At 55.2% G+C, this 14327-nt stretch overlaps 1 protein-coding gene across 22 annotated transcripts in view; it reads right to left on the bottom strand.

The window, feature by feature from the left end:
- MYT1L (myelin transcription factor 1 like) overlaps positions 1-14327 on the bottom strand; it is a 429846-nt gene that overhangs the window by 107922 nt on the left and 307597 nt on the right. For all 22 annotated transcript variants that reach the window (XM_045447886.1, XM_045447887.1, XM_045447890.1 and 19 more), the window contains one exon: positions 4194-4546. In XM_045447886.1, coding sequence (XP_045303842.1) covers positions 4194-4546 — 353 coding nt within the window. The remainder of the gene's footprint in view (positions 1-4193; positions 4547-14327) is intronic.

Here is a 14327-nt window from a genome sequence, read left to right as displayed (position 1 = left end):
ACCCTTCTTTAGTGGTTCCAGGGGGTTCCTTTACAGTTTACACAATAGATGATTCTAGAAGGTGCTTAGCTGGGGAGCTGGATGCTGCATGTGAATTCTGAATCTATGAATCCATAAATTGATTATTTATCCTCTTAACGGGCATTTACTTTCCAGAAGCCAATTCCTTGTATGCTTCAGATTCGGACTTGATGTTTGCTGAACATGAGGGTGCCAGTCACCGTGCCAGGTGGGTTGTGCAGTTAACCGCTCTGGGGCTGCAATATACTCATGCAGCTGTTCATTTTGTGTCTCCATCATACATCCATTTATTATGCCCACTTACTTGACTTTTTCTAGAACAATGTCACTAGTTTTGACCTACTATCTCACTTTTTAAAAAACAGTTATGTTCTAGGCATTCAAGTTAGAATAGTAATTAAAAAAAAACTCCATCTAGTCACATTCTAAAGCTATTCCAGTAAGGCTCTACTCTTTCAGAATATGTCACTTCGTACTTTTAAAAGCAGATTATTTAAAAAATGACCCTAAGTGAGCTAGAATTGAAAGTTTCATTGTAGCAAACGAAGACAGGACCTAAAATCTGGTTCAGACCCTTGGCTAACCGCACATGTACGAACCTCTCCTGCCCGACCCTGTCACACACAACAGCCGTACCTCGGACACCGATGCCTGGCGCCGGGCAGCGCAGCCTGGGCACGAGGAAGAGTGGGGCTGTGCACCATCTTTATGAGAAGCCACAGTCAAGTTACAAACCATTCACCAGCTTCAGCAGATAATGATTTTGCCCCAAACTGCGCACGTTCCCTAAGCAATTTGCCAAATTCGTCTATTTTCCAATGTCCCACACACTGTGTTACATGGAACCCTGTCTATCATCCTCCGCACGCAGCCCTGGCCGTCAGGTCAGTGACACTGGGCGTGGGCATGGCGGGGCTGCTGCTGCCGGCATGTGTGTGTGTCCCGATGCGCCTGCTTGGACTGTCTCCACGCCTGCTCTGTGATGCCACAACAGGAGAAACAGTCTGGGAGCCCACGCTGCAATGTGTGTGCGCGTGTGTGCGTGCACATGTATGCACGCAGGCATACATGGACATGTTCGCGTGTCTATGTACATGGAACAATTGAGGATTACTTCCTAAAATCCAGGTTTCCTGGAACAGACTGTTCCTTCTGAAGGGGGAGCGTGAATTTCTGTCCACCACGTGGGATTAACAACAACGGGCTCACACCCGCCCGGCCTGAGACAGCTCCCCACACTGGCTGTCCAGCGGTCCACTATACCGAGAAATTTGCTCCCCCCGAATTCAGAGTTTTGAGGAGCTTTGATCCCAAGGAAGAAGCATAAGAGAAGACACCCCCTTTACTTTTAAACACGTTTGGCATTTCTCTGAGTCAGACTCTAAGCCGATGAAGACTGTATGTATCTACATTCTTCAGAAACTTACTTTTTTCTAGAAAAGAAATGAGTTTTATAAAATTATTATCTTTGATGTCATAGTTTGGGTCTGACCCTGACAGAAAATTGGATATAAAAGCAAAACCACTTAAATTCATCGCCCGAAACACGTTCAGCGCCCCGTGCGCTGTGCCTTTTCAGGTACGTCTCACGGGAGCCGGACACCTCAGGTCAGAGACACGGGTCTCAGACGCGAAGCAGATGACGAATCGATCAACTATTTCAGCTCAGCGGTATCTATTCCCACCCTGGCCCGTGACGAAAGCTAAAGCCTCGGTGATCAGCAGACAAGCCTGACTCCGGCAGCCGGCGCCCTAGAGGGTCTTGCAAAGCTTCCAGCTGCTGGGAAGGCAAGCGGGTGAGCCTTCCCGGCAATGGTGGGGCTACTGCAACTACGTGCTGGGAAGAGCATCCAAGAAGATGCCGGATGGAGACTGGGTGCGTCACCCTAGGTTCCCGGACCAGGGAGCCAAGACAAGTTAATCAAGCGTGCGCACCGTAAAGGCCATGGCACATGTCCGTCACGAGCTCTCTGAACCGTAGCTCGGGGGGGTCGGCGGCTAGCATCTAGCAGGAAATGGAAAGGGATTCTTTAGAACCAGGGTAACAACACGGAAGTGGTTGTTTGTCTCAGCCTTGACCAGGCAGACTCAGCAGGCGAGCAATCGGGAGTGAGTCCTGAGCACTTGCTCCCGCACCTGTATCTGCAGCTTCACCTGTGCCTGCACCTGTGCCTGGAACTGTATCTCTGCCTGTGCCTGTGCTGGGGCCTGACCCTCCACCTCCACCTGCTCCTCTACCTGCACCTGCGCCTCCACCTGCGCCTCCACCTGCACCTGCGCCTCCACCTGCACCTGCGCCTCCACCTGCGCCTCCACCTGCACCTGCGCCTCCACCTGCACCTCCACCTGCACCTGCACCTCCACCTGCACCTGCGCCTCCACCTGCACCTGCGCCTCCACCTGCACCTCCACCTGCACCTGCACCTGCGCCTGCACCTGCGCCTCCGCCTGCACCTGCGCCTCCGCCTGCACCTGTGCCTGCACCTGCGCCTGCGCCTCCACCTGCGCCTGCGCCTCCACCTGCACCTGCGCCTGCACCTGCGCCTCCGCCTGCACCTGCGCCTCCGCCTGCGCCTGCACCTGCGCCTGCGCCTCCACCTGCGCCTGCGCCTGCACCTGCGCCTCCGCCTGCACCTGCGCCTCCACCTCCACCTGCGCCTCCACCTCCACCTGCGCCTCCACCTCCACCTGCGTCTCCACCTGCACCTGCACCTGCGCCTCCACCTGCACCTCCGCCTGCACCTGCGCCTCCACCTGCACCTCCACTTGCACCTGCACCTGCGCCTCCACCTGCGCCTCCACCTCCACCTGCTCCTCCACCTGCACCTGCGACTCTACCTGCACCTCCACCTGCACCTGCACCTCCACCTGCACCTGCGCCTGCACCTGCGCCTGCGCCTCCACCTGCGCCTCCACCTGCACCTGCGCCTCCACCTGCACCTGTGCCTCCACCTGTACCTGCGCCTCCACCTCCACCTGCGCCTCCACCTCCACCTGCGCCTCCACCTCCACCTGCGTCTCCACCTGCACCTGCACCTGCGCCTCCACCTGCACCTCCACCTGCACCTGCACCTCAACCTGCACCTGTGCCTCCGCCTGCACCTGCGCCTCCACCTGCACCTGCACCTGCACCTGCGCCTCCACCTGCGCCTACGCCTCCACCTGCGCCTGCGCCTCCACCTGCGCCTCCACCTGCACCTGCGCCTCCACCTCCACCTGCGCCTCCACCTCCACCTGCGTCTTCACTTGCACCTCCACCTGCACCTGCACCTGCACCTGCGCCTCCACCTGCGCCTCCGCCTGCGCCTGCGCCTGCGCCTCCGCCTGCGCCTGCGCCTGCGCCTGCGCCTGCGCCTCCGCCTGCACCTGCGCCTCCACCTCCACCTGCTCCTCCACCTGCACCTCCACCTGCGCCTCCGCCTGCACCTGCGCCTCCGCCTGCACCTGCGTCTCCACCTGCACCTCCACCTGCACCTGCACCTGCACCTGCGCCTCCACCTGCACCTCCGCCTGCGCCTGCGCCTCCGCCTGCGCCTGCGCCTGCGCCTGCACCTGCGCCTCCGCCTGCACCTGCGCCTCCACCTCCACCTGCTCCTCCACCTGCACCTGCTCCTCCACCTGCACCTCCACCTGCGCCTCCACCTCCACCTGCGTCTCCACCTGCACCTCCACCTGCACCTGCACCTGCACCTGCGCCTCCACCTGCACCTCCGCCTGCGCCTGCGCCTGCGCCTGCGCCTCCGCCTGCGCCTCTGCCTGCACCTGCGCCTCCACCTGCACCTCCACTTGCACCTGCACCTGCGCCTCCACCTGCGCCTCCACCTCCACCTGCTCCTCCACCTGCACCTGCGACTCTACCTGCACCTCCACCTGCACCTGCGCCTCCGCCTGCACCTGCGCCTCCACCTGCGCCTCCACCTCCACCTGCTCCTCCACCTGCACCTGCTCCTCCACCTGCACCTGCACCTGCGCCTCCACCTGCACCTGCGCCTCCACCTGCGCCTCCACCTGCACCTGCACCTGCACCTGCGCCTCCACCTGCGCCTCCACCTGCACCTGCACCTGCGCCTGCGCCTCCACCTGTGCCTCCACCTGCACCTGCGCCTGCACCTCCCCAATGACACACTGGCCCCCATCACCACCGGACGCATCACTACTATTTTAAAGATTACCATTCTCGTCCTCCTCCTCGTCGTCCTCCTCCTCCTCCTCGTCATCCTCCTCCTCGTCCTCCACGTCCTCCCCATCCTCGTCGTCATCGTCCTCCTCCTCCTCTAGCTCCTCCTCCTCCTCTCGGTCGCCTTCCTCATCCTCCTCGTCCTCCTCCCTGCGCTCGTCCTCGTCCTCCGAGTACTCCTCCTCGTCCTCCTCCTTGTCATCCACGTCCTCCGAGCCCTCGCTCTCATAACACTCGTCCACCGAGGAGCTGTCGGCTTTCACGGCGAATGGTTTCCGCTTGGGAGCAGGCTCTTGGGGCTGCTTATCCTGCGTTTTTCTTTTTTTAGCCAAGGGGCAGCCATACACGCTGTGTAGAGACAGAGAGAGAAGACCTGTGTCACTATCTTTGGAGGTTAGAGCACGGGCGCCCTGCGAGAGAGCTAGGGCTTAGTGTGAGTGCCACCCACACAGGCGTGGGCAGGGTCTTGCACACGCTCCTGCGTGTGCACAGCCTCGGTGCCAATGCTGCAATGGCGACAGAGCTCCAGGCACCTAGTCACCACACACACATGCCACCTCCCAGCCCCTTGTCCCAGTCATCACGTAGGGACGCACACCCCGTGGCGCTCAGGAGGACGGTTTGTGACACCCCTCACAATCGACAGCTGACCACACAAATTCTCTTTCTTAAACATCTTGCCAGATACACGTTACGTATGATGCGTTTCATGAGAAGAATTAGTTCATGCACAGTATATTCACGTATCCCCTCTTCTGTGAAATATGACAATATATGTGTTGTGAGAAAGCTTTGGATGTGTTTGTATCTGTAGATGCTGCCGACAAAATGGTATCTGTAAACTAACGAGCTACTCATAGAAGATGAGCCACAAATGCCTGCTGGTGAGAACAGCCGCACAGTTTAAATTGATGACGAACATTGTCAGTCCCAACGTTACGGAAAAAAGTCAGTGTTGTAGGCAGCCATCCCTAAACCCTGCTGAAATCAGTCCAAACTTGGGCAAGACCCCCGGACCAGGACCTGTCTTCCATAGAGGGCAACTTTCCAAAGTGACTTTGCTATTACGGTTCTTGTCTTCCTGGAAACCCCACGATACACCGCAGGAATAAGGGGGAGAGACACAGAGCACGGATGCTGTGGGCACCTATTCCATTTGTCGAAAATAAGACGTGTGGTCTTGGGAGCACTATGATAGGCTTACGTTTAGACCTGAGACGAGAAGTATCCAGTCTCACATGGACCATCCAGTACATGCTGATTTGGGGAGGATCCTTGGGGCTGGGTGCTGGGCCCTGGCGGATTCAGAGGGGAGAGGCATAGATATGGACCGGCGAGGAAGACTGTGTTGGAGCCACTCAGCACAGGTGACATGTGTGCCAAAGACGTGGCATGTCACGGGCACACAGTAAAGGGCTGTTGAATGGATAGGTGATGTGTGATAAATGCTATGATAAATGCATGTTGAGGGCGTCCCATCGAGAGGGTCAGGGGGTCAAGGGAACTCGGTCATGCTCCAGACAAATGAGGCTGGGGCTGGGCTTGAAGATTGCATGAAGCTATGGAAACATATTTCAGGCAAAACAGAGACTTTGTGGGGCACTTGGGGGGCTCAGTCGGTTGGGTGTCTGACTTCGGCTTAGGTCATGATCTCACCGTCCGTGGGTTTGAACCCCGCGTCGGGCTCTGTGCTGACAGCTCAGAGCCCGGACCCTGCTTCACATTCTGTGTCTCCCTCTCTCTCTGCCCCTCTCCCACTCATTCTATGTCTCTCTCTCTCTCAAAAATAAACATTAAAAAAACCCAGAGACTTCGCAAAGACGTGAACGCATGAAGAACATGATCCGTGCAGAAAATGGAAACAAAAACCAAACACAGAGTTTAGAGTGTGCAATGGTGAGGCCAGTAGGATTGTGTCTGGCAAGGTTTAGGAAGGGGCAGACCGGCCTGGGGACCCGTCCAGGAGGGGCCTGGAAGGAAGGGGAAGGCGAGGCAGTCACTGTGCTGACCTGATGTCCGATGAGGGTCACCAGAGCCTCTGCTGGACACACAAGTCCCTGATAGGCACCGTCCCTCCCCGCAGCGAGACTTAGGTCCATGGTTGAGGGGTGGGACGGGCAGACAGGATGTGCTGTGTCTGGAAGATTATGTGTGTGAACGGCTTGTGGGAGGTGTCACAGAGCGAGGGGCTGGGGAGACATTTGACGTTGTACTCCAGGGTCCCCAGCTGTAAGTGCACATCTCACACACTTGCTTCGGGGATGGAAGGGTCACTTCTGTAGAGAGGTCAGTGCTGGGCACACACGCAGTACTCACACTTGGTGCCTGCTGTTGATTATCATGGCGATTTTTATTCTTACTCAGGAATTGGGTGCTCAGCAGGCATGTCCCTCTGTGTTTTGGACACTTACTGTTGTGCTGTTTGTCACTACCGTCAACAGTCCCCAGACCATCTGGACGAACGGCATGAGCGAAGGGGTGGCCCTGACACTGTTTCCTGGAGAATTATTTCTTCTCTTTGCTTGGGTGCATCTCATACTCTAGTACTTGGGGGCCCTGGAGGTCGCTGGCATGCACTGGCTCCCAGAACGGAAGGACTTCATTCCTATCCAAGTGTGTGACCGCGGTCAGTCCCCTTTCCAGCGTGGATGTCCCTTTCTTTCTTCATCTGTAAAGCAAGGGCCACTGGGTGATCGCCAAGGCTCCACCAGCCCCAGAATCCCAGCACGATTGGTCATCTGCCTGTTGAAACTAGGCATCTCTTAGAACATAATAATCAAAGCAAGAATAATACTTATAACCCGAAAAAAACCTGAAGAGAACATATATTGGTCTCTGTAGCATTTCTAAGATGAAACAGAGTTCTGAGCTTTCTTTCGTGCGACTCTTTCCACGGACCAGGAGACCGGGTCAGTGGCCTCAGACACACAGGCCCAGCCGCCCCCACCTTGCTGTCCAACCCTCATGCCCAACGACCACCTGACAGTGCGTCCAGCCCGAGCTCCACACCAGCCAGGCTTCTCGGAGATGACGGTCGGGGGACTCACTCATGGGTCCGGTCTGTTTGTCCAGATAAAGGATCAGCGGTAGGTGCTCGTGCCAGGTCGGCCCACGATGTTCTGGAGCGTAACGACTGTTGTCACCTGCCCGTGAGGGAGCTCTGTTCTGCACCAGTGCTACCTGCACAGGGCACCAGGCCTCTCTCTGACCGTCTCTGACCGTCTCAGGTTCATCCGAATTGCTAGGAAGTGACGTAAAACCGGCCGTCTGTGCTGTTCAGCGATGCCACCCACAATGTTCCGCTCCAGCTGGCGGTGGGGACTCCTTCAGGTGGGGTGAGCCAGCACTGCGGCCGGGCTTCGTGCCCTGTCCCCCACCCGTCCACACACACCTACCTGCCTCAGATCTCCTGGGGGCCTGCCTGCTGCTCAGACCTTAAATGGTAGGGCAGCAACGTTCAGAGCGGGCAAGTGGATGTTATCCTTAAAACGGATGCTGCGGTTAGAAGCAGACACAACTGGCCTTGGCTCTGCCCAGACGGGCCCCTGGGGTTGTGGGAGGTGGCGAGTCTGGCCAAGAGGACACCTGAAAGTGTGGGGTCTGAGCTGGAGGTCGGGGGCTCCACCCTGAGGGGGGCATCTGGCCCTCAGGACAGCTCCTCCTCACACGTCTGCCCCATTACCCCTGCAGGTGCAGTGGTGACAACGGAACCACGGCCAGGCACCCATCTGCCAGTGCCCACCGTGGCCCCCTCTCCTTTAGAGCCCTGTGGGGTGGCCAGCGGGGCAGTGGAGGAGAGAAAAGGAGGAAGAGTAGAAAAATCGCAGAGTATAGACAGTGGGAAGTGTGGGGGTGGGGGCGTCAGGGCAGAATGAGAAGGAGGAGGGGGTCGGCCACATTTGTGCCCCATCACACCTGTGCCTCACGCAGCGGGCTCTGGTGTCAGCGTGTGACACGTTGCGCAGACAGCCTCGGTGTCGTCAGGGAGGCGACGTGGAGGGAACAGCACGTCCGGAGCCCCGTGTTCCTGTCTCGGCTTTGTTAACACCTGGATGGGCTCCTGGACTCTGGCTGGGCCTCCGTTTACCTATCTGTGCAATGAGGGGGTTGCCCGTCCCTTTGCTGTTCTATAGTTTTTATTGCTCAAACTTCCTGAAGGATTTCCTTCTCATTGTGGTCTGCTCATCTACTATTTAGTTCCTCGTGATACATTTTTGAAACCGTTTCAACTAAATTCCTGACTGTTGGAATTAGCTGGCCTCAAACATCCGGTGCCTTCTGCTAATTCACATGGCTCGATGCTCAAAGCCTTTTCCTCCGTCCATTAGCGTGAACCGTAGGTCAAAATCACGCTTACCGCAAACACATTCCGTTGCCCCGTTCCCTAAGTGCCCACTTTCAAGGTGAGAGCAAAGTCTCAGCCCGTAAGACAGATTTCACTCACACATCAGGCAGCAGGTGGCCCAGATGCCCGGTCTACGGGACCCAGTGGCTTGGAATATCCCTCCACCGAAAGAGAGAGTCTGCACGCACGGGAAGGGCGGGTGCTGCCCTCCTCTGCCCGGCAGGTGCTGTGGAAGTGAGCGTGTTCCACAGCCGTGTTGTGTTCCATTCACCCGGGCTCACGCCTATCAGCCCACGCAAGTCTTTCTAAGGAGACAGCAGAAACCCACAGTCCTGCAATGTCTCCAGATTGTGGACACCAAACGGAATCAACGGTGGAGCCCTGGGGGTAACCGAGAAGCTGGCGCCGAGGTGAAGCGCCAGTTACATGAACGCAGCAGGTGCACGGCCGGCCCTTCCTCCACCTCGCCGCACGCGGGAGGGCCCGAGCTCAGCCGACTGTGTGGGGTTCACGTTGTTGCTTTGGTCCCCGATTCTGTTCCTCAATAGGACAGGTGGGCCTCCACCAGCTGTGTATTTCCCATGCTGGCCCATGGAAGCTTGCTGCTGACGGTGGTCACGGAATATTGGTTGAATGAACAAACCATGGTCTCCTCCATTTATTAAAAAATGAAAGCACTTACTGGGGCCCCTGGTTGGCTCAGCTGATTAAATGTCTGACTCTTGATTTTAGCTCAGGTCATGATCTCATGGTTGGTGAGATCGAACTCCAAGTCGGGCTCTGCGCTGGGTGTGGAAACTGCTTGGGCTTCTCTGTCTCTCTCTCTCTCTTCCTCTCTCTCTCTCTCTCTTCCTCTCTCTCTCTGCCTTTTTCTCTCTCTCTCTGCCTCTCTTTCTCTCTGTCTCTCTCTCTCTCTGCCTTTCTCTCTCTCTTCCTCTCTTCCTCTCTCTCAAAAGAAAAAACGAAAGCACTTATCACATACTGGTGTGATTATGGGTTCTCCTTCACGACACTGAGAAAATGGCCTGTGTTGAATTGATTGTTATATTCAGGGCTGCAGTATCCAATATAGTAGCCCATAGTCATCTGCAGCTATTTAATTAGCATTAAAGAAAATCAAAAAAAAGGACTCCCTGGCCACACTGCTCACATTTTAAGGGTCCAGTAGCCACAGGTGGGTAGTGGCTGCCATATTGGTGGTTTCCATCACCACAAAAAAAAATTCAGTGGACAGATCCGTGATGGCCATCTGGGACACAGTAGGTGTTCATCAGGTATTTGTTGAGTGAATAGTGGCCACTGGCTACTGCAGGGAAGCAGAGCAGGACAGGGCAGGAAGGGCTGAGCTTTGGGAGGCAGCTCAAGATCCCAGAACTCCGACGTCAAGAAAGCTCATTCTTCTCCAGTCGCTCAAGGGAATGTGTTCTGTGTCACTGTAGCAAAATCAGATGGATCCGTCTATGAGGGGCAAGGCCGATCCCGGGTGGAGATCCCAGCGATGCCTGCAGACGCCTCAAAGCAGAGCTCCCCGCACGCTCTGGCAGGCGCAGCTAACGGCGACCCTGGACGCCAGATCCCCGTCTGCGGGGTGTCGACAGGCTCTTTATCTCCTGCGTCCAATCCTACTTTACAGAATCACAACCTTTGGAGATGGCGACGGATGCTCTTCTGGTTTTCTCCCCACAGTCGAACCCTCAAAGCACTAGTAATGTGGTGACTCAGGGTGACGGTAGCTCATGTGTTTGAGCCCCGCCGAAGGCCTTGAAGCTGCAGAGGGAAGAACTGTGTGCCGTGAGTGGTGAGTTTCCCGGGGCCCCCACGTCCTGCGAGCCTCGCTGTGCCGCTCACGTATGCCCGGAGCGTCTCCGCCGGTGCAGCTCTTACGATCCTTTGCTGTTAGCTTGACTTAAGCCATCTTGAGTCTTTCCTGTCACGTTATTCTAGCAAATTGGTTACCTGGCCGCAGTGAACACTTACATTTAAAATGTTGTGTATTACAAGCTCTCAGGGCTGGTTTCTGTGGGGTTTCCAGCGGCCTCTTGTTTGGTGTTTTCATTTATCTGATTTTAATATAAACAGAAGGTCGGGTCTCAGTAACTGGAAAATGGGCTTGGCGGCGTGTTCCTGCTCCGGCCCTGTCGCATGGCCTCTGATGAGAGAGGAAGGACTCGGGCAGGCAGGTCACGTCTCCCAACATCGAGCGGAGGCTCGCGAAGCCACAGCCAGTTCACAGACGCACGGTCGCTGTGTATGATCGCTGTTTCACGGGTGACACCTTTCTTGTATTGCCTGAATGGCCTCGGTTGTGTCAGGGCTAAAATACTTGTTTTGGAATCATGTAAGTAATATTTGCACATGATTCTGGAGCCCTGAGTTCAAATCCCAGCTTGGCGAATACGGCACGACTCACAGAGCCCTTACCTGCTGTTTTTTAACATCTTCACAGAAATGAGCCCGCTAAGCCCTCACGGCGATGGTACACGACGACAGGATAGAAATGATTATAATTCCCTTTTTGTGGGACGGAGATCGTGAGGGATCTTCTGAAGGTCACACGGCTGAATAACATTGAACAAAGTACTTGAGAGTCCCTTGTCCCCACATCTTGCCTTTCTGGTCTCTAAGGACCAAGAAACCCTGTCCCACTTTCTTATGGGGCTGTGGTCAGGATCGAAAACAATAACACACCTGTTCCTCTAATGTCTATCACACGGTGAGCAAAAAATACGTTTTGCTGAATGAATTAGACAGAGTGGCTCCTTTGTGCATTTGTTCAGAAAATGTTTCACTGAGCAGCACGGACACAGTCCCCAACTTCACAGGACATGAGCAGAGAGTTGCCTGATGGACCAGACGGGCTGTGGGGCAGGAGACAGACAGACAGGCACCTGGGGAGGATGGGCCACACCCACACGGATGGAAGCGTTCAGGCCATGTACATGGAGAGGCGTGTGGACAGCCGCAGATGCGCAAAAACGCAGACAGTACTGGTCACACGTGTCCCTACTTCTCACTCTCGATGCCCAAACTCTCCTTCGGGGGGTCAACTCTGCACACATTGCACTCCGTTAGGAACCCCCCACCTCACCCTGGAGGAACCTGTCCTGGACTTGTCTAGCCTGCTCTAAGTGTCTGTCCCTAGACCTCTGTCCCCCTGGGAGCCCCAGCAGCCTCCTCCCGAGGACGCCCTTCCCTCCGCCGGTGCTGGGGACGCCCTTCCCTCACCTGTGCTGGCTCCCCTGCTTCTGGACCCAACGTCTCTGTCCTCCGCTGTCTCGCGTGGGTGCAGCACATGGTCCAGGGGCTCACGGAGGAGGCATGAGAAAGGGACACATGTGAGACCCTTGCACGTGCGCAGGTGTCTGTGTGCTGCCCACAACCGACGGTCCGCTCAGGAATGCAATTCTAGGTCATATGGCATTGTCCTCAGTACGTCTGTCGTTTTCTTCCTTGCGACCTAGTTCCTTGGGAGCCGGTCAAGAAGTCCAGTTCTGTTATGAGTTTTGATCCTCTGTATGAAGCTGGGCTTCCGAGAGTCTTTGCCAGTTTCTCTGGCGGGGGATACATTCCCACGTTCTGGGCCACGCGCTGCTCTGGAGTCCGTTCAGGGAAATTTTTTACTTACTTCCAGCGCTATTTTATCCTTACTGTTTTCTCTGGTTCTGGATTGCTATTATTTGGCTGCTGTGCTTCCGGAGCCATCTCTTGTGTCGTCTTATCTTTTCTCTGTTTTCCCCCAGGGTTTTGTCCTTCTAACTGGACAGTTCCTTCCACTTTGCCTCCAGTCCTTCTCGAGTTCTATTTCTTGCTATCTTTCATTTTTCTGAATTTCTTGGAGGTCCTAATTGTTTTCTAATCTTCCTGTTTGAGAATATTACACCTTTGCAGGGAAGATTTTCTCTATTTTCTCCGGGTTGTTTCTTCTGTTGCGCTGTTTCACTTTAGAGGCTTTCCCCCGTGCCTGGTCCTTGGACGTCCCCCACACGTGGGGCAGGACTGCGCTGACTGCGGGTCTCGGGTGCGGCCGGACCAGGCTGCTTCGTCAGGTGGTCCGGCAGGAAGCGGCCATTCCTCCCCGGCAGGCGACGTGCTGGGAATCCAGTGTGGAGACTCTAGGGTCTCGGCATTCCGTGCACAGATGCCCACGCAGCCCTCCCCCCAGCAGACAGTGACCCCGTGGCAGCGACCGGTGACCTCGGTGACAAACTCTGTGCTTCATTCTCTCCACAGAACAGTTTTTTAAGCTGATCAGGTCTCGGGGGTGAAGAGTTGGCTCATCGGCTCCGGGCCCGGAGCGGCACATTGGGGTGGCTGCTTCTACCCACGTGTAAGACCAGTTTCCCCGCTGTCAGGTCCATTGTCAACACGTCCAGCCGTGCCTGGTGCCATCGATTCGGGAGTTCTAGAGGATTCCAGGGTTCAGGTTTTGTCAGGGCCACCCGAGGTTCACCTGTTGTTAGGGGCCGGGCGTCTGCTAGATCTCACAGTACTCAACTCTCTGCTCCTTTGCCTCCAAAATTCTGGTGCTGTTTCTCCTTTCCCATTATTTTTCCCAGTCCTTTTGCCTTTAAGAACCAGACTCTTGGCCACTGTTTTAGTGAGGTCTGCAAGGCGGCCCGAGCTAACAAGTGTGTTCAACTCTTTCTGGAACTTGGACACTGTCTACTCAATTTTCTTTAAGTTTATTTATTTTGAGAGAGAGAGAGAGACAGAGACAGAGAGTGAGTGAATGGGGGAGAGGTAGAGAGAGACAGAGAGAATCACAAGCAGGCTCCACACTGTCAGCACAGAGCCCGACAAAGTGCCTGTTCCCACAAACCGCGAGATCACGACCTGAGCTGAAACCAAGAGTCAGACGCTTAATCAACTGAGCCATCCTGGCTCCCCTACTTAATTTTAAGGAACTTAAAAAATATGGCTCTGTCCTACCTGTGTAATTTTATTTTGTTTTCATTTTTTATAATTGGCTGCTTTTTCTTTTCTTTTCTTTGTTAAAGTTTACTCGTTTGTTTTTGAGAGGGAGAAGGTGTGCACGTGCACACGAGTGGGGGAGGGACAGAGAGAAACGGAAGAGAGGGTCCCAAGCAGGGTCTACGCTGTCAAGCGGAGTCCGTGAACCGCGAGCTGAAACCAAGAGCCAGACGCTCAGCCGGCTGAGCCACCCAGGCGCCCTTCCCGTGTATTTTAGATCCCACCACATGGCCCTGGAGCTCTGGTGGTGGCTGCCCGTTTCCCCCCACTCTCCTCCCGCAATCCCATGCCCACCCATGACCGTTCCCTCTTGCTGACCCTTCGAAATCCGTCTTGAGGTCCACTCTCCCCGTAAAGTCACTCCTGACCAGTCCAGAATTCAGGACCCTCTACTTTTAGGAACCATCTGATACCTTGCACCAATCTCGTAAACCACCTTATTGTGGTCTTGACTTTTTGAGATGCATTTCCCTTATCATCTCGATTCAACTGTTTTCTCCTTGGCTAAGGGACTGTGCCGTAGAGTTAATTGTTCTCAATCCTTGCTGTGCCAAATGAGGAGTGGGTCTTTGATACGTCTGTTTCTATCGATCAATATTATCGGCGCTTTCGCAACGGGCCCGCCAGTCTTAGACTTGATTTTACCAGCATCTGGCTTTCAATGAAATGTGTGCTCTCTCCTCTCCCTGTACAAAAACAACATTTACTCTCTTTGTCATTGACGAGACTAGAATGTTGAGAATGTTAGGATAAAATTACCCCAAGAACCGGGCTACCTCTTGGCAGTGAGATTAGAAAATTAAACCGCTTTGT

The sequence above is a fragment of the Leopardus geoffroyi genome, chromosome A3 (genome assembly GCF_018350155.1).
Source record: "Leopardus geoffroyi isolate Oge1 chromosome A3, O.geoffroyi_Oge1_pat1.0, whole genome shotgun sequence".
In the NCBI taxonomy this organism is placed as follows: domain Eukaryota; kingdom Metazoa; phylum Chordata; class Mammalia; order Carnivora; family Felidae; genus Leopardus; species Leopardus geoffroyi.
Note: the sequence above shows the minus strand (reverse complement) of the source record. Positions and strands in the feature narration are given on the sequence as shown.